This window comes from Phragmites australis, chromosome 4 (assembly GCF_958298935.1).
Source record: "Phragmites australis chromosome 4, lpPhrAust1.1, whole genome shotgun sequence".
In the NCBI taxonomy this organism is placed as follows: domain Eukaryota; kingdom Viridiplantae; phylum Streptophyta; class Magnoliopsida; order Poales; family Poaceae; genus Phragmites; species Phragmites australis.
The window spans coordinates 412,796-438,100 of NC_084924.1; the positions used below are offsets into that span (position 1 = coordinate 412,796).

Sequence of the window (25,305 nt, forward strand, 5' to 3'; positions counted from 1 at the left end):
CACAGTAGCAGACTTGCTCTTGTTTGCTTGTTCACCATCCCATTCCGTTGCATTCAGAGACGCATGCAGACGCAGTTTTGGCTGCCAGCTTCTTCCTCCCAACGCCGAACACATGCATGGGATTGTTGGACCGACGCACGCAACTCTCAGTAATTTTGCCTGCACGGGCAATTCACCAGCCTTGTCCAGTAAAATGTTTAAACCGACCGGATAACACGGTAACAAACATTACGAGACCATTATGGCATCCACAAAAACATGAAGTGGCTCGAGCATTCGAAGAAGCAGCCACGCAAATCAGTGCGATTACACAACAAATCCCAGTTAAAAGTAAACACATACAGCACTCAGCTTATTTCAAAAAGTTGGCACGATCTATATAGAAGAGAAACTAGAGTGCCATGATGGATGGATGGATGGATGGATGCCCGTCTGCACAGACACTCCCCATGTTTCACGACTGTCATCAGTCAGACCTCAAAAACCATCCCTCAAGCTCAAAGGAACAAAACTATGCTTCAGTGCATATCAACTATCAAGCAAGACATTCCCCTGTTTTAAGCTAGCTAGCTTCAATTCTTCATCACTCTTTTTCCCCCTTCTTTATGTGCCCTTGGGAAAGCTGTCTTATAGAGGATGGTCAGGATTGAATCCTCTATCACTCATGTTGAACGAACCTCTGGAGCTAACCAAAGTTTTACCTTTTTGTCCACACTAGCAGTCGCTAAAATAAACGCAAGCATGCCACCTGAAGAAATAACAGTAATGTGACTTAGAAATCATAAAATTCATGTTTCCACTTAGATAAATGACATTTTCAAGATGGAATTCTTCCAACTAAGGGTACATCACATAAAAATTCAAGTTATAGAAGCTGACAAGGATGGGACAACATAAGTCGTGAAATCATGTCCATCAGCTCCAAACAGAAACTGTATTTGCTATATGGATACAGAGAACAGCCAATGATGAAGAGAAGTGGTTAGCAAAATGTTTGCTTATCAGACCACAACTGCAATGTGTGTTGTCATGACTAGGATTGGCATACTTTGCATATCCAGACATCCAATGTACAACATACAACATTTTATATAAAGTGCTAACCTAAATGAGTTTACAAAAGATCAAATTAAAACTAAATAAAAGCAACAAAGACTCAGACCATTGTAATTCCTGAACAAGGATTATAAAGACATATGGATTTCTAAGGGTTTACAGAGATCTCATTACCATTGGGAATTGTCCGTGGAGCCCAAGCAATACCAGTTATATCACCTGCGTAAATGTCAAAAAACATGTCATTCCGAGCTACAAATTAGCATTTGGCAGGTGCAAGCTATTGCACAATATATCAACATTAAACAGCTGTCAATCGAAAACAGGCTAAAATTCTAGATATCTAATCTGCAAGTTTTGGTTATAGACTCCATGTTTCATAGCCATGCTCAACAGGAATACAAGTAGGCAGTAGGACCAGACCATCGGAATAGAATATGTACACTTTGCCCCATACAGTAGGATATGTTGGCACCATTCACAAGTTAGTACCCAACAATAAGTACATTTGCCGGAAGAATAAGCCGCTACTCAAACACAAAAGATCCTACAATTCCATGGATTCTGTGAACTAATTCATGTCTTTCAAGTACCTAAGACTTAACACTCACCATCTGTCTCAAGTGCCTCCTGACTGCCACCTCACCAATAATTTACTTAGCGCAACAAACATAGTGCCCAAAATCAACCAACAAGCGCCTATAAATATTTAGTAGACCAAGCAATACATCACAGGTTGGGAAAAGGACTACCGAGTAGTGTCAATTAATAAAACTAATCCGATCCACACTCACTGCCCACAAGTTTGGAGGCACTATTGCTTCTAAAAAAAATGAAGAGCGTTCACCCTAGTAGATAGGGAAATTACAAACCTTCATGTGCTTTCTCGGCTGTATCCAAAACTGCACTAGTTTCCGCACACAACCATTGCAATGTTGATCCACTTGTTACCGCCAGAACTTTACCATCAGGAGAGATGCTCATGTGATCATACTGGCAAGCAGAGCCTTTTGAGTCATGCAGTGGAATTGCAAAAATTCTCAAGGTTTTTGGATCCTCATCGAGGTGATACCTTACTAAAAAAGTAAGAAATATGTAAATCAGATCACAAGAAAAGAGTAGTGAAGCATCATGTTTGAAGAAACTACAAGATGGGCATATCGAGTTTGACAACAGCAACATCGACCAAACATGCATTAATGTCAGGGACAACTATAAAATGGAAATTTGCATTTGAAGTGTTAAGGAACGACAAAAGAATAGTTCAAAGGAAGCCTGAACTTCAGGGAAGACTAATAAACCAGGGAAATGATAACTTTGGCCACTAGTATGATATTTGGCTAATGGTTCCTTTTGAAATAAAGGAAAGATCTTCCAAACTTTGTGAAGAAAAGCACAATGAAAACCATAGATGTATCATTCTTTTATGCAAAAAGAGAATTCACCAAGTTGGAGTGAGAACATAAGATATATAAGAAGAAGAAAAATGCTGGCATGTTGACTTCCAGTTAACATGCCAGTTAAAATTGTTAGATGCTATGAACTCAAGAACCAACATATGCCTTCCAGGCTGTACGATATGGAGGTAAGCAAATATAGCATACCATTAATGTTCCATACTCGAATGGAACCATCTTTGGATGCAGTAATTATCTGCTCAGAACTTGGAGCAAAGCATAAGCAAGTAACAGCACTCTGAATAAAAAGAACACATCAGTTTCACATAAGATTCAGTTCAAGCAAAACACAGGGGCACATTATTACCTTATGACCCTTGAGTTGCATAACTTTATTAACCTCCTTCACTGAACTATCCTTCAAGTAAACTATCTCCCACACCTAAAGAATAAGAAAATATCATCATAATTGAGGAAGCAATAAGTGAGCAAAATGGCAACAGTCTCTGCAGCACAAAAGTTCCTGGTGCTTCATCTAATTTTCCTGTCAACAAATTCTGCAACTAATATCGCAAGAAAGCAAAGAACAGCCTTTCAAAGGAGAGCAATCCAGTGCATTGATAACTCAAATAAGCAGAATAATTAACTAAAGAAAATAGCCATTTAAGGGTCTTCGATCTTGAATTGGTTCCAAAAAGAAAATGGTGAAGACTAGCAATAGAACTAACCTTGACATCAGCAGTAAAGGCTGCAGCAGCTATGAAGCGACCATTTGGGGATATGTCAGCCATATTATTTTTTAACTGATTGGCATCAACAGTACCCAGCTCCTTTCCACTCTTCCCATGCCAAACTTTGATATCAGTTGCTGCAAATAGTTTTGCGGTAATTAACCTTAACAGTTAACACGAAATAAGCAACCTTGGGTGTTCTCAAACAAAAAGAAATAAGAAACCCTAAGAATTGGAATGAATCCCACAATGTTATAAACTACTATTTGCGGAATGCCTGCATTCAAAAAGAGGGGAGGGGGCTTGACCAAGACCAGGTGGCTAGTGCACATATGCTGACTAAGAAAGATATGGATGTTTCGTCAAATTAATGCTATGCTCACTGAATGCAAATGAGAGTTCAAACGCAAATCTAAGGAGATAGCAATTGCTTATGTTAGCAGATTGTTCTAATTGATTTATGGACTTTATGGACTATATTAACTATTACATATTCTAAAGAGCAACAAAACAACCCGCACCTTCTGAGCACGAAATAATTATAGTGCTCCCATCTCCGGAGCCATAAGTTGCACGGGCCGCTGCAAAGTTCAGCACCGACTCTTTGCCATGAATTTTGTGGTGATTCCACTTTATCTCAGGTGGAGAAAGCTTGCCCTGCTGCTTGTTTTCTGCAGTTGGTGGAGCACTAACATCTGCATACATATAGAGAGATGAGCCCAGAAGAGCCTGTGCTGCCACAACAACAGATGATGAACCCTCTGAGAAAGCAACAGCAGTAGGATGTGCCCCAGCAGGCAAGTTTATCCTCAGGATCCTGCAAACATCCCAACATGCCTGTAAATTTGTGTTGCTAAAACATTTTTAATAAAAATGTAACTTTTATAGAATGAGATAACTAACTTGAAGCTCTTGCTTGAGGTATCATCGATCCTGAATACTCTCACCGCTCCATCTGCACATACTGCAACAACAAGCAACAGAGATATAAGTATGTGAATTTAGTGTAACAATTACGCTTGATTAACCAAGTGAAAAATTACTAAACTGGGACTGGGACTGGAACTACAATACCATGACTGAAATTCTAATTTATCAGTAATGCTATACCAGCAGGTCAAATAAATTCAACCAAAAAAACATGTGGCGTGAAACTACACAATGAAAAAGGCAACACATGAAATCTGAAAGCCCTTTATCATACGGGGATTGGAAAAGGGGAATAAGCTCACCGGTGGCTAGGTTGTGGCCATCATTGGAGAAGTGAAGTGCAGTGACGGAATCGGTATGCCCCCTCAAGGTGTTGACATCAAGATGGTGGTGCTTCTTCGCAGCATCCTAGAAGAAAATCTTATTGAGGTCAATCATATATTCAAATTCATGGTACTAGGAATCATTTAGATAAGTAAAATAAAGAAGATTTTGCATCGGAATGTTGTCTAGCAACCAGAATGAATAGTCATTTGGACTGTGCAATTACGACTCATGAGTATTTCAATTCTATGATAACTGAAAGCAGTAAATCATTTTCTCCCGGCCATAAATCAGAAAGAGAATTTTTTGAGTTAGATTCCTGTATTTGCTGAATAGTCAGTCTGTTGGAGATGAGCATTACACTGGAGCGATCGACGGTTTTGCTTCATCGGTAGTGGATACGCAAAAGTAATTTTGACTGTGATCCGAGCGAGTATAATAAGTATTACGTACTGAGAGACGGGTGGGGTGGGGGGGGGGAGGGATCACCTTATCGGCGGCGTGGTGGTGGTGGCGGAGGTGGCCCTTCTTGTGCTGGGCCTGGTTGGAGGGGCGTACGTGCTTGGGCTGGTCCGGGGAGGCAGCGGCGGCGGAGGGAGGGATGTGGGCGATGGCGGCGCGCTTGCGGCGGAGATAGCCGGCGAGGAAGAGGAGGGCGATGGCGCCGCCGAAAACGGCGGAGAGGAGGGGCACAGTGAGCGAAGACACAAGAGAGGCCGACGACGCCATCTCGCCTTCGTGGTCTCCTTCTCTGTGTTGCTGTAGGCGCGGCGGCGGTGGCGGATCGTCGTCTTGCCCCCATATAGCTGTTTTTTCAGCTTTTCTTTGGAAAAAGCTAAGATATTCGTATGATTGGTTTATGGTCTTAATTTCTAAGTAGTTTTTGATTAGTTAAGGAAGCAGCTATAGCTCAAATAAATTAAAAATTAAAAAGTAGATTCTAACTAACTTTACTTTTCTAGCTTTTGAATGTATAAAAAATTAAAAATTTATTATAAAAACTATTAACTAAAATTCATCGGTTCAGTCATTTCTTAAATAGTCAGAAACTGTAGGATCTCCTCCCTCTTAGCCGTTTGCTTTTGAGGCCAAGCCGGAAGTAGTAGGAGGCCTGATGGTGCCGTGCCAGCCCATCACACTCTTTTGCTATGTATCTCCATATATCACGGCAAGTACTTGCTCACAAATCATCTAAAAAAAGAGAGAGTACTTGTTCACAAATCATCTAAAAAAAGTACTTGTTCACAAATGCCACTGGCAAGTGGCTATCGGCTCAATTTCAGATTACATCCAGACAAAACCGCGGGTCTATAGTTTAGTGCCAGAACAACCAAAAATCTCTTGTAACCCTCCAACTGGATACATCATGTGTGCAGGAGAAGAAGACATCATGCGTGCCTGCCGAGTTCTCCACCAACAGGTAGCTTTGGCTTGAGATGTGGAAGCCCAGTAAATGGCTGGCATGAATCACAACTGCACTAGGCGTACTAGTAGTCCTTGAGCAGGGCCTGTACATCTGCTAATGCGGCTCTACAATGCACATCTCCCAAGTCCTGTTATAGCAGGTTGTCAGATTTCTCCCAAGTCCTGTTATTCTTTCTCATTCCTATATTAAGCCTAGGTCCAACATAGGAATGAGGAAGAATAAATTACATATATACTTGTACAACATTCCAAACATATATGATGAGGACATCACTCTTTCGGATACACACACACCGAGTATTCCTCTAACAATAGGTCCATTGACACGAGCTCGTGCACGTCAACTAAATCATGAGGTGAGCTCGTTCCTTAGTGTTTCTTTATATTTTGATGAGGATAGGATGCTACTGAATAATTGTGATGTATTGTTACTTAGGAACACGGGAGAAGAACAGCAAGGGCGCCTAAGCCAAGGTGGAGGTCCAATCAAGTTCGAGTCCGTTTCGGAGTCCAGGACCAGTCTGCACTAAAATCGTCGCCCAGGACGCATACGGACTCCGTTTTCGACGTTCTACACATGGTTGGAAAGCTAAGGAGATAATCTTTCCAACGGGACTGGTCTCATGTCCAAATTCTTTCTGAGTCAACAGAAATCATCGAAACAAGTGGACATCTAGAATCTGTCAGGTGCTACGCCACCATCTTTTGGGCCGTTGGGCCATGTATCGTGTTGGAGTCCATTAGGGACGCGTCCAGTGGTCCTTGGCCGACCCTAGTCTTTTATATACAGTAGCCGCCGCCCTAATTAGGGTTGGGTTTTGCTTAGATATTGATCTACACACGAATTGTGAGATTTTCGCTCTTGTTTCGGACCGACTAGGCCGTCGCAAGTGTTTGTGGAATCCCAACTTCGAGTGCTTGAATTCTATTTGCAATATTTCAGATTGCATCTTCTACGTTCTTGCTTGTGTTCTCGGTACGCTTGCAGGGATTGAGCCTTCTTGGCGAGGTCAACCGGGCGACACGGTTGATAACCAACGGAGCTGTGGTGTCGTGATTGTAAGGGAGACAATCTGTTCGGGTCGAAGCCTTTGGATCATCAACGTCGAGTTCTCCATCCACCGACTTACCGCTACCTATCGGAAGATCAGGCCAACATTACTCATCAATATGCCTCCTAAATGAAAAAAAAATATAGCAGCCCATGCACTTTATATCAAGTGTTTTGTAACAAAGGTGATGGCAGCTTACTCTTTGTTTTTCTCTGCCCAAGATTACAGAGAGCAACGGCAATTCTTGCACCGACAAGAGCATTGTTCTTAACAAGTGCAATATCTGAACATCACTAAGGAGAACTTTCTTCAAATGAGGGGGAACTAGAAAAGGCATAAAGTTCATATGGTATTTTTCAACTCCAATAAGATAATTAGATTTTGTAAAGATGCAAAGGCTGAATTGCAGCACATTTAAAATCTGTGGAATACAATAACTAAGTACCCAAAACTCAAAATTCTAGGTGCACGTGGATCAATTATCCTAAAAACATATAGCATGGACCGAAACTGTTACACAACTAAAATTATAGGATACTGGCTTCCAAGGAAGATCCTCCGGTTAGTTCTTTTACTCTCTCGAGCATGAAGGGAGTGATCGCATTCCCTATTATCCTTTTATCCCCGAGAAACAGAGAGCGGAAATCATTAGGTATCATTTTTATATCATGGACAGAAGAGCAGATGATGACTGTACTCTGCTTCCTTTAGAGCTTTCTGTACTGCAGACTCTATAACGTCCCCTGAAGCTACATGCTACTTGGGAATTGGCACTGCAATGAGAATACCAGGTCCTAGATGTAGATTCTTGTTTGCATCTGCACCAAGGTAGACTCAAATCAGAAATCCTCATAAATAATTAGTCTGCAGAAAACTCTAGACCCGCTAACAACCAAGATTCTAATCAGTGCGGCAAGTACATCAAAGTACACAAGCTCACAAGTTAAACAGTTGAATGCGTGGGTTGCCATTGGAGTTGCGTAATGTGATCAAGTTCTTCACAATAGAAGAATCCCAATCATTCTGCATGATGCCTACCGGTTTTAGATTTTATGGCGTATATAACTTGGAGCTATCTTATTACCCTGACTGTAGATTTCAAATTGGGTACTGAATTTTAAAATTATTCCAAGTTAACACCAGGTAATATCTCTGTGAGATCAAGAAATCAAGATAACTCAGGGAATAGGCCAAGGTGGATCTGGTCATTACCAACAGCCCAATAATGTCTCATGAAAAATGCAAGAATGAACATAAAGAAAAAATATCGCAATTTGGTACTCACATATTATTTTGGCACACTCTTCTAGAGAATCAACACGACATGGCGCCTGCATTAAGTAACATGTATAAATATATATTCAAACAGGAGGAACCCATCGGGTCTGCTTGGAATACAAGAATTTAGCAGGAATTTAACAAGAAACAATTCAACTCCCACAGGAATCTGGAAATTTTACCCACGCTCCAAACAGGACCTAGGTTAGTATGTAGGTGTTCTGTGTCATTAAAATAGTACACCAGAGGAAAGTGCCAAATTACTGCAGGACCGATAAGGATATTACTCTACTGAAATTTTAGGGTTCGGGATTTAGGGTAGAAACGGATTGTTTGCAAGAGGTCATGTTGCATAGCTGTGAAAAGGTCATGTTGCAGGACCGACAAGATATAACATAAGGCGCAGAAGAACCAGAAAATCCTGTTAAGCTAAAGATAAATATAAAAGAGAATCATGATTTGCCTTAGCACTTAGCTGATAGAATATATGACATGGGCTGCACTTATTAATGCAGTTGAACAAGAAAAGGCTCATATGAGAAAGGCTTTTAAAAGTTGTGGCTTGAAAGCTTCAAGCTAGCTATTGTTAATGGTTGTGCTCTGACAAAACTGTACAAAAAAAGGAAAAAAATGTAAAGCAGCTTGCCAATCAGATCTTTCAAAGCTCACTATAGTCCATGTTCAAACCAAAACCATGTTGTCATGATGAACAACCTAGAAGTGCAACTTTGGGTGCAGAAATCTAGAGTTAATTGCTTCATGTGCTATAAACCATACTAAACTAACACTGGCTCAGATGATAGCATTTGGCTCTTTCAACTGTCTATAAACCTTAATCTTCATTTGACCAGCAAAAGCTTCATACCAACTAAAAAGTATCTTAGAGAGGAAAAAAATATTTTACCTGAGATCCACTCATTTCTGTGAAGAAAGCAGGAAAATCATTGGTTCTGTAAGCAGTAACAGTTACCCCTTGAGTTTCCTGTCATGCAATCAGTTACGAATATCACACGACTGAATACCAAAAACAGCATTGTACCTAGCACAGTGTATTGCCAAGACACACAAATTTTCTAATATAACTCGCATATTATGCATCACCTAACGACTTGGGCACCAAGCAACACAAGAGCATCTAACACCAGTGTGAACTTTGATTAAAAAGGTGACATCAGAATATTGAGTAGAAACATCAACATAAATATACTTTTGCAATACCGAACACCAATAAGTTGAGAACCATGTTGTTTTGGTTCCTCCCCAATTGAGTAAAGTACTGAAAAAAAAGAAAGAAAAAAAAAGAGGAAAAAGCTTCCAAGGCAACAGTGTTTTACTTTTCTTGAGTTAAGATGCTGGTGACAAAAATTGCATATGAACTAATCTAACTTTTTCAGCAACTTATTTTCAGTTCTTGTTTTCCTACTTTTTCAGAATCCGCTCTAGTTTGCACAGAGAAGTGGCATGCAATTTAGGTGACGACTTCATTCACTATTCGATAACAAAACCCTAAAACCGATCCTTAATGGTAGATTGTCCAGTATCTAGCATCTTAACAACTAAAGAGGAAAACAATCCACATGAAAGTTCATTCTTTTCACAGATGAATCAGTTATTTCATGGAGTGCAGATAATAAATATACCAGGTATTCAAGTGTTCTCGGTATGTCCAAAATGGACTTCATGCCCACTGAAATAACAGCCACAGGAGTCTTTCCAAGTTCAGTTAAGTCTGAGGAGATGTCCATGGCTGCACAAAAATGGTGACTACATCAATCCTTGCACACCTGTTTGTAGCTTTTGCATGGCTATCAATACGGCATGAATGTGCTTGAGCAAGTCCATATGCTAATGAAGTTAACAGTGCACTCATGACAATGTGTTTTAGAAATCTGAAAAAAAGAGAGTAGATATTGTCATTAACTTTCAGCTTTCAGAGTTTAAATCCATCTATCCACAGATGACAAAACACCATCAACATCCTAAATTAACTAGAGGATCACAGAAAGCTGTGAAGACATGAGAGTGAAAGAACTAGATCATAAACAGTCAAGATGCAGCTATACACTTCCTGCCAAGTGTCAAAGAATACAAGTGTCAAAGAATACAGAGAAATAAGGACTCCTCCTCCAATTCCCCCTGTTAATAAATTAGTATGCCAACCTCAATTTGGAAAGAGTTTAATTTATATAGAGCCATAAGTAGTTGGCATTAACTAAAGATAATAGGTATGAACATGGAAATGCTATCAGATCAAGCTAAGATAAACATAGTGGCAGAAACTGTTGTTGCGCCATTGCCACCAGATGTGACCTGTCAATTAGAAGGAAAAAATATGGAAAGAAATAAAGATAGACATATGACTATTCGATTAAAAGATAAACACTGAGGGTGCACAGATCTAAACATCACGTAACCAAGATTTGGCTGCTGTAATTCACGTCTTGCATTAAGGATTTCCATTGCTGCCATGGCAACAAGCAAGACAGATTATAGAGGCACGAGACATCTGAATTGTTGCAGTGCCCTTTAGTGACCGTGTGACCTCAGAATGAATGGTTTTCAAATACTAAATTTCTAACAGTTTCTAGTGTGCAAGGTGAAAGGACATCATGATGTCGCATATGGGGGGATGAATAGGCGTTTTCACAAAACTTCGCCTATTTTAATATTTGGTCTAAACTTGCAGCGAAAATGAACTAATAGATTTTTCACAAGTGAAAAAACTAAATATACTAGACTCAACTAGTACACAATCACCCTAAACAAATGTGAATGTTACAATCCTAGTGTGTGACAAAGATTATGTAAATATAGCAAGATAACTCTAATTTGAAATTCTAAAATTACTATTCATCAGAAGTTCCGGTTTTCAAAATTGAAAGTTCCGATCAATTCAAAACAACAGATTTCAGAATCACGAAATTAACTCTATGCACGTACGAATAAGCATACAAGCATAGATATCAAAGTAATACACAAGAGTAAGAAAATACAGAGATAAATAATTTGTAACCGAAGTTCGGATATCCACTGATATCCTACGTCTCCGTTGAGAAAGCTCGGTCACACTTGAGCCAGATCTTTTTTAACAATTTTACTCACGAGGTTGCACATATGCACTCCTCGTCTCCACTATGGTCAGCTCTTCCTCCACTCCGGAGATAGTGAGTTTCGCAACCACTTTCGTACCTCCTCACAATCTTCACTTGAGGAGATCACTGGCAATCCACCATCGGACCGTCTAGGAGACGGTGGTCTCCAAGAGTAACAAACTCCTGAATTCGCACACGATCAACGCCGAGTGCTCAAACACATGCAACCTATGCGGCAATCCGTGGGCTATCAAAGCATCACACCCTTACACACCTCTCTCTCTCTCTCTCTCTCTACTCACTAAGCCACCAAGACTTGATTTTCACCAAATCTTGTTAGAGAGAAAAAGGAACACTCAAGGTGAAACATCAAGTTCAAAACACCTCACAAGAGCAGCACAAAGCCCTCTAAGCAACCAGCCATACGAAATGAGGCTAAGTGGTATTTATACCTCCACTCTAAAAAACTAGCCGTTGGGCATATTCTGTACTAATCGGAACTTCCGATCCTAAGAACCCCAACGGTCGGAAACTAACCGTTACAGCCTTTTTCCAGCACACATCGGAACTTCCAATGCTTAGATCGAAACTTTCGAATAGCAACAACCCCAACCAAGAGCCTAAGGCTTTGAGGATATCGGACAGTCCAATTTAAATCGAAACTTCCGACCAAAATATCAGAACTTCTGATTATAAACTAATTAGCAAACCGAGAGCCTCGGATTCCTAAAACACCGGAATTTTCGACTGACATCGGAACTCCCGACCTTACACATTGGAACTTCCGATTTCATTACAGCTGACACTCTGAAAACGGCGATAACTTTTGATTCTGAAGTCAGATTTCGACGATTTTGAACTCTACAGGAAGCTTATTCAGAGGGCTACACATCCCTACTGAATTCATGATCTCAAACATATTGATCAAAGCTAAAAATACTCCGAAGACCGATTCGGACACTTTCACCCATTGTCCAAAGCTTAATCCCCCAACATTAAACTAGGAACCACATGAAATATACCAAACACACACTAAGACTTGGCTACAACCACTTTTCACTACTAAGACCGACAACACAAAGGGTTAAATTTAAAACACATTTTAGATATTTTTGGACTCCTAAAGCGAACTCTCAACACAAACTCATCCCACACTAAGCAAATGGTTTGAGCACTCGACACAACAATCGAGCAACGCTTTTGACAGTCCCGCTTGATAGTACGGCTATCGATTCTATAATCCGGTCTCCCACCAAACTCCTTGAGACCAGTAAAACTAGAAAACATATTCTAGTTATACCTTTGTCTTGAGCAATCTCGTCGGACTTGACGAACACATCATCTAAGTCCCGATGCTTCTTGTAGCTCTTCAGAGCTCATCATCAACTCCTCTTCTCTTGATGACGATGATCATCCTCGCTTCCATTTTGATATACATTTGATCTTCCGAAAGCTTGATGAAGTTTACTTGATTGCTTTCTATGCACCAAGCATGAAAGACTTCTCTCTTTTCATCATCTTCATCCGATTCACCACTTAGGCATGAATCGCAAGCATCAAGCACACACGTTGTCCACTAAACTTGTCTTGATCTTACTTCTTCTAACTTGACGTATTGAATACCTCAATTCAACTCATGCCATCTTATGAAACCTAACCTCAACTCATCCTCAAGCACAAAGCACATGAGTTAGTCCATAAAATCTAATTGATAATGTCATACCTTTAGTTACTTGATCTCCAGGTAACTTAGCATTTTTTATTATTGTCAATCTTTTTAAACTTCTCTTTCATCTCATGAACATTACTAAGAGTTCAATGATAGCGATGCATTTTTTTTAATCTCATGACATTCTTAAACGAATTCATGCTTCATTTCTTATGCATCTCCCACGAAATAATCCTAATAATAATTCTCAACATAATTGTTAGTCCACAGGTATTGTCATCACTTAGAACTCATTCATCTTGATGCATATCTCTCCTCCATACATCACCTATGGAACAACCTAATAACAATTCTTAACAACATTATTAATCCATAGATATTATTATTAATTACTAAAACCATACTTAAAGGTTAAATGCACTTTCACAAGGTACTCACCACATGTGCAATATCCCTCCTAGCTGTCTTATGAAATTGTCTTCCACTTAGAGCCAATCTCTTCAATTGTTCGATGCTAAGGCCTATTTTCACGACAACAATGTTAAGGACAAATGTAACCTTAAACACAACATTAGGAGGGCTTTGAGATAGAAATTTGGATAGCAGAAGGGTATGTTGTCAACCACATATATGATTCTACTTGATAAAGAGCTGTCAAATGAAGCAACATCGACATATGTGACTAAATGATTTGATGGCTTACATCTACCTATGGATCAGTGCTGCGAAGTTCGAACTTATGTGATGAGATTGGACAGAGATTTGGTATTAGCTTGAGAAGAAGGAGCAAGTCAAGTTATCAGTCACACTGAGCTCCAGAGGTAGAGCTTTGCAACACAGAAGTTTGGTGTGTAATCCAATCTTCTCTTAACGAAAAGCAACTTATCGTGTTCAAGAGTCACTGACTACTTAAACGGATATCAGAAAAGTTAGATAATATAACCAGCAGTAATTGAAGAAGCACAGAACTGACCAACATGTGGAGCTCCATCTAGAATGGCTATGGTGGCAGGAACAGCTCCATTCTCCCTCACGACGGCCTCCACCTCCATAGTGGTCAGGAGATTCTTCGGGTAGGGCATACCTGGATGAAACGCCGCCAAGCGTTTTGGACTACTGATCAATATGCGCTCAAGAACATCGAACTCGTGTGCGCCGCGCCCAGGGGGGCAAAATGGGAATCGAAATGAAAAGGTAGAAGCTTACCGTGGTAGATGATGGTGAACTCAAGGGCAACGACCGCGCCGCCGCGCGCGAGGGCGGCTGCGACCTCCGGCGCCACCGTGACGCCCGTCGACATGGATCTTGGGAGTTGGGACAGGGACTGCAGCGACTGGAGGAGATGGACAGGAAGTGGTGTCGGCCGTCGGTTGCCGCTACACCAGAGGGGGAGAGAGACGGAGACGGACGGGGACTACGGCGGCGGTTTCCGCTTCCGCCTTCAGCCTCCGAAGGCGTAATCTCTTTCCAGCCCACCAGATCGGACGGTCCACAGATAAAGCTCACCGGCACAAACAATCTAGGCCGTCCAGTCCAGGTCAACCGACACGCTGTTCCGTAGGCGCTACGCCGCCGCCGTACGTAGCCGCAACAACTGGCTGGCGTGGGCTATAAATCCTTTGGAGACCCCCGGTCCCGTTCGTCTCCCTATCGAAAGAAGCCGCCGCCGCCGCCGAGAGTCGAAGAAGGAAGAGATGGGCCGCGTGATCCGTGCGCAGCGCAAGGGCGCGGCGGGGTCGGTGTTCAAGTCGCACACTCACCACCGCAAGGGCCCCGCCCGCTTCCGCGCGCTCGACGTCGGCGAGCGCAGCGGCTACCTCAAGGGCGTCGTCACCGACATCGTGCACGACCCCGGCCGCGGCGCGCCGCTCGCCCGCGTCACCTTCCGGCACCCCTTCCGCTACAAGCACCAGAAGGAGCTCTTCGTCGCAGCCGAAGGCATGTACACCGGCCAGTTCCTCTACTGCGGCCGCCGCGCCAACCTCTCTATCGGCAACGTCCTCCCGCTCGCAAACCTCCCCGAGGGAACCGTAGTCTGCAATGTCGAGCAGCACGTCGGCGACCGCGGCGCCCTCGCGCGCTGCTCCGGCGACTACGCCATCGTCATCAGCCACAACACGGACAGCGGCACCACCAGGTACGTAGGAGTACGTACGTCATCTTTTCGATCTTACCATGCATGCATGCATGCATGCATTGACTTAATTAGTTGGCTGTTCAAATTGATTGATGATCTTTTGTCGATGCATGCATATACATAATGCCGCAGGGTGAAGCTCCCATCTGGCGCCAAGAAGGTGCTCCAGAGCGGCTGCCGCGCCATGGTCGGTCAGGTCGCTGGCGGTGGCAGGACCGAAAAGCCGATGCTCAAGGCCGGCAACGCTTACCACAAGTTCCGCGTGAAGAGGAACTGCTGGCCCAAGGTGCGCGGCGTGGCCATGAACCCTGTGGACCATCCCCACGGGGGAGGCAACCACCAGCACATCGGCCACGCCTCCACCGTCCGTCGCGACGCTCCTCCCGGTGCCAAGGTTGGCTTGAGGGCAGCACGGAGGACCGGCAGGCTCACGGGGCAAGCTGCTGTAACCGCCGGCAAGTCTACGCTGTGATGAGATGGCGAGCGCGTCGCAGTTTATCATATAGTATATGCTATAGATATATTTGCTTTCTTAGTTAATTTATCTTTAATATATAGTCAAGGTTATTAGTTAAATTGAAGGGTCGCGATGCACACATCCCAACCAGGCCGGATATGGATGCATGTGTGGTTTTGTTAGAGCATACACGTCCCGGAGTTTATACATTGATCTTCTCTTTAATTTCTGTTCAACTCTTGTGTAACATCATAATTTGGGGCGTCCTTTAATTTATTTACTTATTAAGTGAAGAGTTCGTTTTTTTGCTGATAAATGTTGATTTGGTCACCGTAGCTTCGTTAATTTGTTGATTTTCTATAGATAGCAGAGTGAGAATTATCGTTAATTGTCGCCACACGTGAAATATAATATTTCCACCAAATTGACATGGTGAAAACTCTTAGCCTCATTGCCAACTTCTCATGCGGTATGAGATGGCAGTATAATAGTTGATCCTGAAAGCTAGAAAAACTGCAAGCTGCAGAAAGATTTTGAGGATCGATTTGCGAGCTACGACTGACAGGAACGATCGATGCTATATAACTGGAGGACATTAGACATGCATGTAGATGCATGTGTGGTGAGAGGACTGAGGAGAATCTCAACAACTAATCAATCGATGTCGATCCCTGAATATATTTCTGCACAAGGCTGACTGCATCCATCTTTATGGAGCTGTACGCGGTGTGATCGATTATTCTAGCTTGGAGAGCTTTAGCTAATGGCTTCCCGGCCCCTTCCAACAAATAGCATATATTCTCCATCGTCCACTTCACCTCTGATCCTTCTTTGATGAGTCTTCTCGCCAAAGCGAGGCATCGATCCTTCCACCACCTTCATCTCCTCTTCTAAATATATACTGCTGGTAGTGGTAGGACATCATTCATACGGCCGGCGTGCAGCTCCAAAAGCAAGCAAAGCACAGCTGGTGAGGCAGAGCAGCATGTCGTCGTGGTTGCACTCCGACCGGAGGGGGGCTCGCTCCTGGAAGCGGAGCTGGACGGCGCGCGCGCTCTCCTCGTGCTCGCTCCCGCCGCCACGCCTGCTGGCCTTCTTCGCCATCGTCCTCTTCTTCCTCTCCGTGTCCGGGTACGTGGACTACAAGGCCATGGAGCGCCGCGCCGAGATCGGCGCCCGCGTCTTCGCCGCCCCGCTCGTCCTCACGGCCGCCTTCCTCCTCTTCGCCGCGCTCAGCTGGCGACGTAGGTACTGGACCACGAGGGTCTACCGAGCGACAGCGACAGTGCCCGCAGCTGGATCTGCCACGTCGACGGCGGCGCCGTGGGGCGTGGCGGTGGCGGTGGTGGTGGTGCTGTTAATGGTGTCGTTCCAGTCCTCCGTCCACTCCATGTGGTTCAGGCCTCTCTGGGGCTCCGACTACTACTCCTAGGCGGCTAGGCCTGGGCTACCTGTCAGCTAGCAGCTAGTGATCGAGAGCCATGCATGCATGCTACTTGTCAAATTCATCGAGCTTCTTCCTCCTTCCCCAGCGGCTTAACTAAGCAGTACTGTACTTCTCATAGTATGAATTGAAAGATGTGCTATACCATCTGGTTTGATTTCCAAGTTAGATGTATGCTTGCTTATGTCTATACATAGCTGTGCGTACTGTGTTTTCAGTAACGTTGTGCATATATAACCTCTCGCGCGCCCTGTTTCAGAGGGATTAACATCAATCAGGCTTACATACGACAAGTACTGTATTTATCTAATTCCAAATACCACTCTAGCTAGTGGTATGTTTGCTTAGCATTGAAACGGATTATACTAGCCATAACAGTGTTTTTTGTGTGCCGAAGAGTGGGTTCATACGCACTTATAACTGATTGTATGCAGCAAATTAATTCAAGAGAACTAACATTTGTCTCTTGGTACCATAGTCTACACGTGGGAACAAGGAAGCCATATTCTATCTCTATCCACATACGAATGTGGTGTACGTGCCTAGGGAGGTGCGCGTCTTAGTAATAATAATAATAATAATTAACTCCTTCTGTCTTTTGAAATTATGAACTTCCCTATTCTGCAAATGCCCCACTAAAGTTGTTTTTTGCTATTTACCCTTGGTCAAACAAAGGTCAAATACTACCAAAAAGTGTAAGAGACCATTATTTATTTGTAAAACTAGCGATTTCAAGTAGTTATATTACCGACTAAGAACAATAACAAGTACAAAGCAGATGAATAACAACTATCTTTATTGCTCACATTCGTCTATGTACAAACCATTCCTTCTCTCGTATATATAGATTATCGGGAAAGGTTTCCAAATAATCCTGATTTGATATCAATCCACTTTCTTGGTTTCCAATCCAATCGGCATGAAAGGGGGCACATAGGTTCACTACACGCACACAGCCGGCTGACACCTCATGAGGACTGGTTTTGTAACAAATTCCACCCGTTGGACACTCGGATGAAATATGCCTAGTTATCACCGTTACCAAAGAAAGGGTCAAATGTGATGTGACAATTGGCGCTTAAAGCCATATGTGGTACAAGATATTGCAAACGGCTTTTGTAATTGTAGACGGTTTAACAAAAAAAAACCTTCTACAATGTCTATACGGATTTTTAGAAAAACCATAATCACTTAAAAAACTGCCTGCAATGTCAAGTTGTCTACACAATGTTGCAAATGGTTTTTCAAGAAAAAAACATGCATGAGATTAAAAACCATCTGGGATAACAAAAACCATCCGCAATTTAATCTACATGTTGCAAACAGATCTTCAAAACCATCTGGGATTGCACTCATCGCATACGGTTTCTTAAAAAGCCATTTGCAATATTCAATAAAAATTGTCTTTTTATCTTTTTAATTATGTTTAGTTTGCTATTGTGATTTGGTGGAGTGATACATCATGCCCATCCTTATCGCTAGTAATAAATTCAAAATTTTTGAAAACTTCTAGGTGACTTGTGATGATGTCAAAATAGTGCAAATTTCATTTTTCACAAGGGTTTTAAAAAATCTGAAAATTTTACTAGGGATAGATGTGGACATGAGATATCTCTCTACCAAATCTCAATGTCAAATGCATTTTTTTTGCAAGATATAAAAATAAATACTTAACTATTCATCGATGATTTTTAAAGAAAAACTCTATTTACTCCTCCGAACTATGTAGTTGGTCCGAATAACCTCCTAAACTTAAAATTGTCTATTTAGCCCCCGGATTCATAAACCTAGCTCACTTTGCACCCTTAGCTACTTATGAAGCCGATTTTACTAACGTGGATGACGGTTTTACTGATTAGGTTGTCTCTTTCACTGGTTTGTGCGGGCGGCTCATAGAGGGAGAGGGAGAGAGGAACCGGAGGGAGAGGGGATGGGGTGCAGGAGCAGGATGAGCAGCGCACCGATGACGGGAGAGAGGATGAGCAGCGCGCCGATGACAAGTCGAGGCCAAATGATGGCGCACGCGAGGAACTACATGTGAAGGGGAAGCTCACCGTGGTGCTCGTCGACTTGGAGGGGCAGCAACGTGGCGTGATGTCGGTGAGGTGCGGAGGCGGCAGTCGGAGGCAGGCAAGACGACATGGCAAGGTCAATTCCGACCGGTGAGCGATGGGCTCGGCTAGGGAATCGAGGGAGGAGGTGGAGGACAAGCTCCTCCGAGCTTTCCTTGGCTCAGCTGTGGCGAAGAGGGCACTGCACGGGCCAGCTGCGGTGTGCGCGGGTCGACAGCATGGTCTCAGGCTGTTGATACGGCAAAAGGGAGAGCAAGGAGGGGAAGCGGTGTCAAAGAGGAAGGAGGCTAGCCAAGTCGGCTCGGCGGCGGCGCAGGTGTCACGTCCTAAATCTCCCAAATATATCATTAAGCATAATCGTGCATTATAAGTATTATGTTTAATTGTTGAGTGCTTGTTATTTCTAACGGTGACTTAACCTTGATGAAGTGTTATGAAAATACTTGATTGTTGAGTTTTCTTTTAGTTTTAGTTCCGCATAGGCGTTGTGGGTGAATCCATTTAAAATGGGATCATTTCATATTGTAATCATGGCAAAAAAAAATCCTAATTTTGTGGAGCATTAGAGCACCTCATTCTGGGTTAATAAAATTGGGAGATAATGAATAGTTTTTGCATATATAATCAACTTGTTTCTCTAGCATGTGGGCCCCACTTGGCCGGCCCACCACCTCACCCCTCCCTCACCACTCGGCTGCACGAGCATTCCCACCTTCCCTCTCACTCTCACTCACTCTCTCTGTCGGTATATCATGAACCGGGGGTCCCCCGAGTCCCAAGGTCAGGCCAGTCATCCGCCACATGGCGTCATCCCGCGGAGTCTCTCCCGCAAGGTGACAAAAGATCAAGTCCCAGGAGAGGGCGCTCGGGGCCGCAGTCGGTGGCCCCCGAGTACCCCAGTTCCCCGATGATCCACAAAATCTAAGTAACGGGAAGAAAGTGCTCGGGAAGGTGTACGGTGGCCCCCGAGCACCCTAGTCCCTCGACGACCAGGAGAGCTAAGTACCGGGAGAAACATGCCCGGGGCCGCCGACGGTGGCCCCTGGGCACCCAAGTATCCCGAGGACTCACCGAGGGAAGTTCCGGGAGAGAGTGCTCGGGGCTGCGTGCAGTAGCCCTCGAGCACTCGGTTCCCCGAGGATCCGTACAAGTGTGCCCGGGAGAGAGTGCTCGGGGAGGTGAACAGTACCTCCGAGCACTCGGTTCCCCGAGGACAAGAAAGGGCATTCTCGGGAAAGAGTGCTCGAGGAGGTGAACAGTACCCCCGAGCACTCGGTCCCCGATAACCCAGAAAGCCCCCTGGTGGAGGCCCCCGAGGGGCCCACCGATGAGGTGTCAGCCAGTCAAAGGCCCGAGGCCACATTTAAAGAGCGTGCGTGGCCTGTCACCTCCAACTGCTCACGCCGCTTTCGGCGTCAGTTCCTGCCACGTTCTGGCAGAGAGGCGTGGGGTTATTAATTGCACGGGTCCCGTCCCGTGCCATCCGGCCTATCTCAGGATAACGTCGTGAGGGCCGAGGCGTTCCATCTGCCGCGCTGCTGTGGCAGGGGAACAAGGCAGGGCGGGCACGCCGGGCCGCTCTGCGGCTGCCCGGTGGGCCCTCTCCACGGCGCCCGTTGCCAGACCATTTATGGTGACGGATGACCAGGCGTGTGCCGTATTTTCCACCCCCGGTCACTTCGCCCAGAGGAAATGATGACGCCCTTTCCATTTATGGTGTCTCGGAACTCATGCCCCCTCCCTCCCGTTCGAGGCACGTTGCTGCCGATGGGTACTTAAAATAGCCGGCGGCACAGAAGCATATATAGCTGAATGCATCTGGAATAGATCCTGAAGCATAGACAAGAACACAGCACAAGAAAAACAACGGCTGAGAGGCCAGCAGTACGAGACCGGTCGAAGAACAGAGAGCCCCAGGCTCTTAGATAGACTAACATTCTTGTAACCAGCCACATCCTTGAGGGACTTCCTCAGGACATTTATAGTATCCATACAGGAGTAGGGTGTTACGCCCCCGTGCGGCCCAAACCTGTCTAAATTCCGGTGTATTTACTTCTTTTTGCACTAGGTCATTTCACCACCACCGGCAGTTGCATTCATTTCTATTTATTTCTCTGACGAACATACTCAGGATCATCCCCCCGGCCGAATCTCTGAAAAGGGGTCTCTCGGGATCCCTGCGACTGGAGTTAATCCTCCGACACTCTCCCTCCCCAAACTTGCACCTCAAGAGCAGGAGCTCTCCCTCTTCCTCAAACTCTCTTTCTCCAAAAATTATTCCCTCAAGAAGCTGAATTGAGGTATGCATGTCACACCATTATCTTTCCCACTTCTCTAACTCTCCATTCATCCAAGTTTGGTTGCATGCATGAAGATTTGGATGATTTCCAAACCATTTTGGTCACCCCTTTTCTTTGAAATTTCAGCAGCAACTTGTTCCTCTTCTCTGATCTCTTTTGTTCCATTTCTTCCCCAACCGACGGTCACCAACATCAACAAGGATAGTGGGGTAAGTCTCCTAGGTTTTTCCATGGTGAGAATGCTCAAATTTATTGGTATTTGGATAGGTTTTGCAGCTACATTCTTGGAGTTGCGAAGAACCTTTCATTCTTGTTGAATTTGAGCTCGTAAGGAAAGAATGAGAGAGGGCTAGTGGATTATGCTTGTGGAGTGGGTAAATTAGATCTAGAATACATGCTTTAGTGTCAATATATGCTTATATGGGTTGGGGTTTAGAATGCAAGTTGAATAGGTCATCGAATCATCGAAAAACCCACCTCTGCCAGAACCTAGAAGTTCTGGATCCTAGCCCGGAAGTTTTAGGTTAAACCAAGCTAAAACATCCCGAGAACTCCTACCCAGAAGTTCCAGATTCTAGCTCGAAAGTTCTGGGTTAATGCAAGTTAGCCAAACCGAGAGCCCCTGTTCAGAACCCCACTCGAACATTCTAAGCATCTGGAAGTTCCGACCTCAATCTGGAACTTATGGATTAATAGAACTTACCAACCCGAGAACCCCTATTCGGAGTACAACCTGGAAGTTCCGACCTCAACACAGAACTTCCGGAATTTAGTCAGAATGTGAGATGATGCTTGGATCGGATATTTCATTGTTCTACCGCATGTTTTTGTACACTTGTCTTGTTGTACTGCATCCTTATATTTTATGTATCTTGTAGTATATGTCATTGCACCTCGTTCATGCTCATCGCATTGCATGTGCTTTTCTTTAGAGAACGGAGGACTGGAGTGTGATGCGGGTGTGATCAGGGGCGATTCGGTGTTTGTTGCTGTGAATTGTGAAGCTGAGCACCAAGGCAAGCATCTAAGCATATTTCACCTCATAATTTGGATCACGTTGAGTCAAAATTGATAAGTTATTGCTCTATGTATGTTATGCATATTTAGCAAATCTGTGTCGGGAATCAGTAGCACATATCTTGTTGCATTTATTCCTATATTGTTACTGATGATCTCAATCCTTGTAGCATGGGTATAACCATGTTAATGTCCAGCTTAAAACTATCTAAAATGTTTAGCAGTGTGTAGGTCCTCGGTAGAAGTCGAGCGGTGGTTAGACCATCGTTCATGAGCTTACAGCTTATTTATTGTTTCACAAAGATAATGATGATGTCGGTTTGTATGAGTTGTGAGGATGAGACGAGATATGGGCGGTGCTAGGGGTAGATCGGGAAAGGAATCCGAATGTCATAGACCGTTTGCATTGATTAAGAATTATCCGTTATTGCAGTTGGCTTTAGCATTTTTTCGTACTTACCACATATTTGTATATGGGGCGGATGAGTTGAATACATTTGTAGTTGTGACTCTTTGGCGTACGAGTCTATGATGTTGTGGGCATAATAGGCTTGTAGATGTATTTAGTTTGCTCAGGAAGTAGTTCTAGATGACCTCCGCACCTATATCGCATATTCAAATGGTTAGGACTTATTGAAAAAGGTTGTCACGAGTACCCCCTTTATGTGGACTTTAGCAGGTCACACAAAATAAATGGTCCTCGTATTGTGTGGGTAAAGATGTACCCCTTGCAGGGTGTAAGAATAATTCGAATTGCCACACTCTCGGTTATGAGCATGCTTCTGTCTATTTGTATCAATCGTAGAGTTTTGATGTGGAATGATGTTATGGGTTGTTGAGGAATAGCTAATAAGGGTTGATGATGTTTCGAGTTGGATCAAGTTACTTTTATATTGGGTTAATGATCTCAGGATAGAAGGTTGCTTATGATTAGGTGTAAATGCTCACATATTTAAGTCAAATTCTGCTTCGCATATGAACTCACTTAACCTTGTGTCCATTCCTTACTAAATTATCCAAATGCATTAAGCGTCAAACGTCATTTATCTTCACAACTAATGCTTAAGCCTGTTCATCAGTCGAAAAGCATGTTAGTTCTTTAATCGTTTTGTCATCAATAAGCCAAAACCCACTTAGGGGGCCTAGATGCACTTTTAGGGACTCAGGTGCTCGAGGGTCACTGTTCACCTCCCCGAGCATTCTCTTCCTGGTTACTTGATCTTCGCAGATCATCGGGGAACCTGGGTACTCGGGGACCACTGTTTATGGCCCCGAGCGCCCTCTCCCGGGACTTAGTCTTTTTTACCTCGCGGAGATGACCCCCGTGGGAGGGCATCACGTGGCGGATTGCTGACCTGGCCTCGGGATTCGAGGACCCCTGGTTCCTGATTCACCGACACCCGCCGATGTTGGCGACAGGCGAGAGTAGGGCCCTCTACTCGGTTGTTGTTGTTTTAGGGTGGTGCCTCTAGGCAAAAGGCTCAACCTATATTTTGTTGTAATGAACTATATATATTCCGTTGCGTAGTCTAAGCGACTAGGAGGTGAAACTTGTTCTTTTGCCCTCCTAGCGTCCGTTTTGGTTAATGGATGAAAAAATATAATAACTTAAAAACTTGCAATATAGTATTCTTTACTTACTCTTTATTTTTCCTCGACACGATGAAGCATGTTGTAAAGGCTCGTGTTCCGATCTGGGTATAAAACACTTGTTGAGACTACTAGGATTGGATTTTAGTTAATCATTGTAGTTGTGATTATATAAATAATCGACCTAATGATTAATTAGAATACAATTTGGATAGTCCCTCATAGCAAGTGCACCAGTGAGACCGGTTAGCTGGGCCAGCTAAGTGTCAAGGCATGCTCACGGCTACGCGGGCTGAGCGGCTCGGCAGGGGAGGCCGCACGGGAGGACACACGGTGGGACGCGTCAGTGACGTGTTGGATGGGTTAGCCTGGCAGCGCAGAGGAAGGGCCACGATGAAGCGAGGTAGCATGGGCGGCCACACGCACGGCGGTGGTGCACACGGCTGCAGCGCGTAGGACGGTGACGCTAAGGCTCGAGGCCGTGCGGAGCTCGGCACGGTGGAGTGCGCCGACGACTGTGCGTGGTCGAGCAGCGGTGACGTCGACGACGCAAGAGCAGAGAAGGACAGGGGAAGAAGGAGTACATGAGAGAGAATGAGGAGGAAGATGATGATGTGGCCGTCACATGGCAAAAAACCAGGTAACGTGGTGCACACATCATCAAAACCGCTTAGGGAAACCACTCTAAGGGGTTAGGTGATCCAATATTAAAACTTTAGGGGGGTAAAATAAACCATTTAATAGTTTAGAGGGTTATTCGGATAAATGCAATAGTTCGGGGAGTAAAATAGACTTGTCCATTTTTAAATAAAACATCTACGATTTAATGAATTTTAGACCTTTTTTGCAGAAAACCCTCAACGATTTAATATGGCACATTCATCTGGATTCAGATGTAAAAAAAATATATGAAAAATGTAGCTCTCAATGAGAACTGCAACTTTGCGGTGAACAACTTTTTCTATTCAAGCAATCTAGGTGCCCAAATAATTTGAGCAAAAAGGGTCAGAAGAAATATATATCCTATTGTAGTCAACAATCTAGGTGAGGAGTCAAGAGGTTATGGGTTCGGGTCCTCTGAACCACATGTACTGAGAAAATAGGGTTTTTTTTTTTCAAAACCGTCTGCAATGTGTGTAAATAGTACAATCTATTTTGCTTGTAGAACTGTAACTCCCCAGTCCACCACAACCACTCAAGGTATTACTACAACCATTACACCACATCTTAAACCAAATCACGAATATATTGAGATATAAATAAAAGAGATATTTCTATCAATACTAGGGTTAAAGAAAATATGTTTACTATGAATTACCAAAACAATTCAGCAA

General features: G+C 43.7%; 3 protein-coding genes and 1 pseudogene across 4 annotated transcripts; 2 read left to right on the forward strand and 2 right to left on the reverse strand.

Annotated features, from left to right (window-relative positions):
• Positions 1–211: 211 nt before the first annotated feature.
• Positions 212–5,255, reverse strand: LOC133914954 (uncharacterized). Of its 2 annotated transcripts, none has more exons than XM_062357924.1 (10): positions 4,928–5,255; positions 4,417–4,522; positions 4,088–4,148; positions 3,706–4,001; positions 3,182–3,321; positions 2,821–2,895; positions 2,661–2,751; positions 1,929–2,132; positions 1,231–1,275; positions 212–748 (listed from the first exon to the last, which is right to left on the reverse strand). In XM_062357924.1, exons 1-10 carry the CDS (start codon positions 5,165–5,167, stop codon positions 663–665), a joined length of 1,344 nt encoding a protein of 447 aa, XP_062213908.1. In that variant the 5' UTR covers positions 5,168–5,255; the 3' UTR covers positions 212–662. The 2 variants fall into 2 exon arrangements, with proteins under 2 accessions (XP_062213908.1, XP_062213909.1); XM_062357925.1 differs by having other exon boundaries at positions 1,231–1,261; positions 1,927–2,132.
• A 1,824-nt stretch (positions 5,256–7,079) lies between these two features.
• Positions 7,080–14,254, reverse strand: LOC133913972 (pseudouridine-5'-phosphate glycosidase-like; annotated as a pseudogene).
• Positions 14,255–14,638: 384 nt separating this feature from the next.
• On the forward strand, positions 14,639–15,563 carry LOC133913973 (large ribosomal subunit protein uL2-like). Its single transcript, XM_062357156.1, has 2 exons — positions 14,639–15,091; positions 15,224–15,563. Exons 1-2 carry the CDS (start codon positions 14,649–14,651, stop codon positions 15,561–15,563), a joined length of 783 nt encoding a protein of 260 aa, XP_062213140.1. The 5' UTR covers positions 14,639–14,648.
• Positions 15,564–16,457: 894 nt separating this feature from the next.
• On the forward strand, positions 16,458–17,213 carry LOC133914045 (uncharacterized). Its single transcript, XM_062357203.1, has one exon. The coding sequence runs from the start codon at positions 16,534–16,536 to the stop codon at positions 16,978–16,980; it is 447 nt and encodes a 148-aa protein (XP_062213187.1). The 5' UTR covers positions 16,458–16,533; the 3' UTR covers positions 16,981–17,213.
• The last annotated feature ends 8,092 nt before the right edge of the window (positions 17,214–25,305 follow it).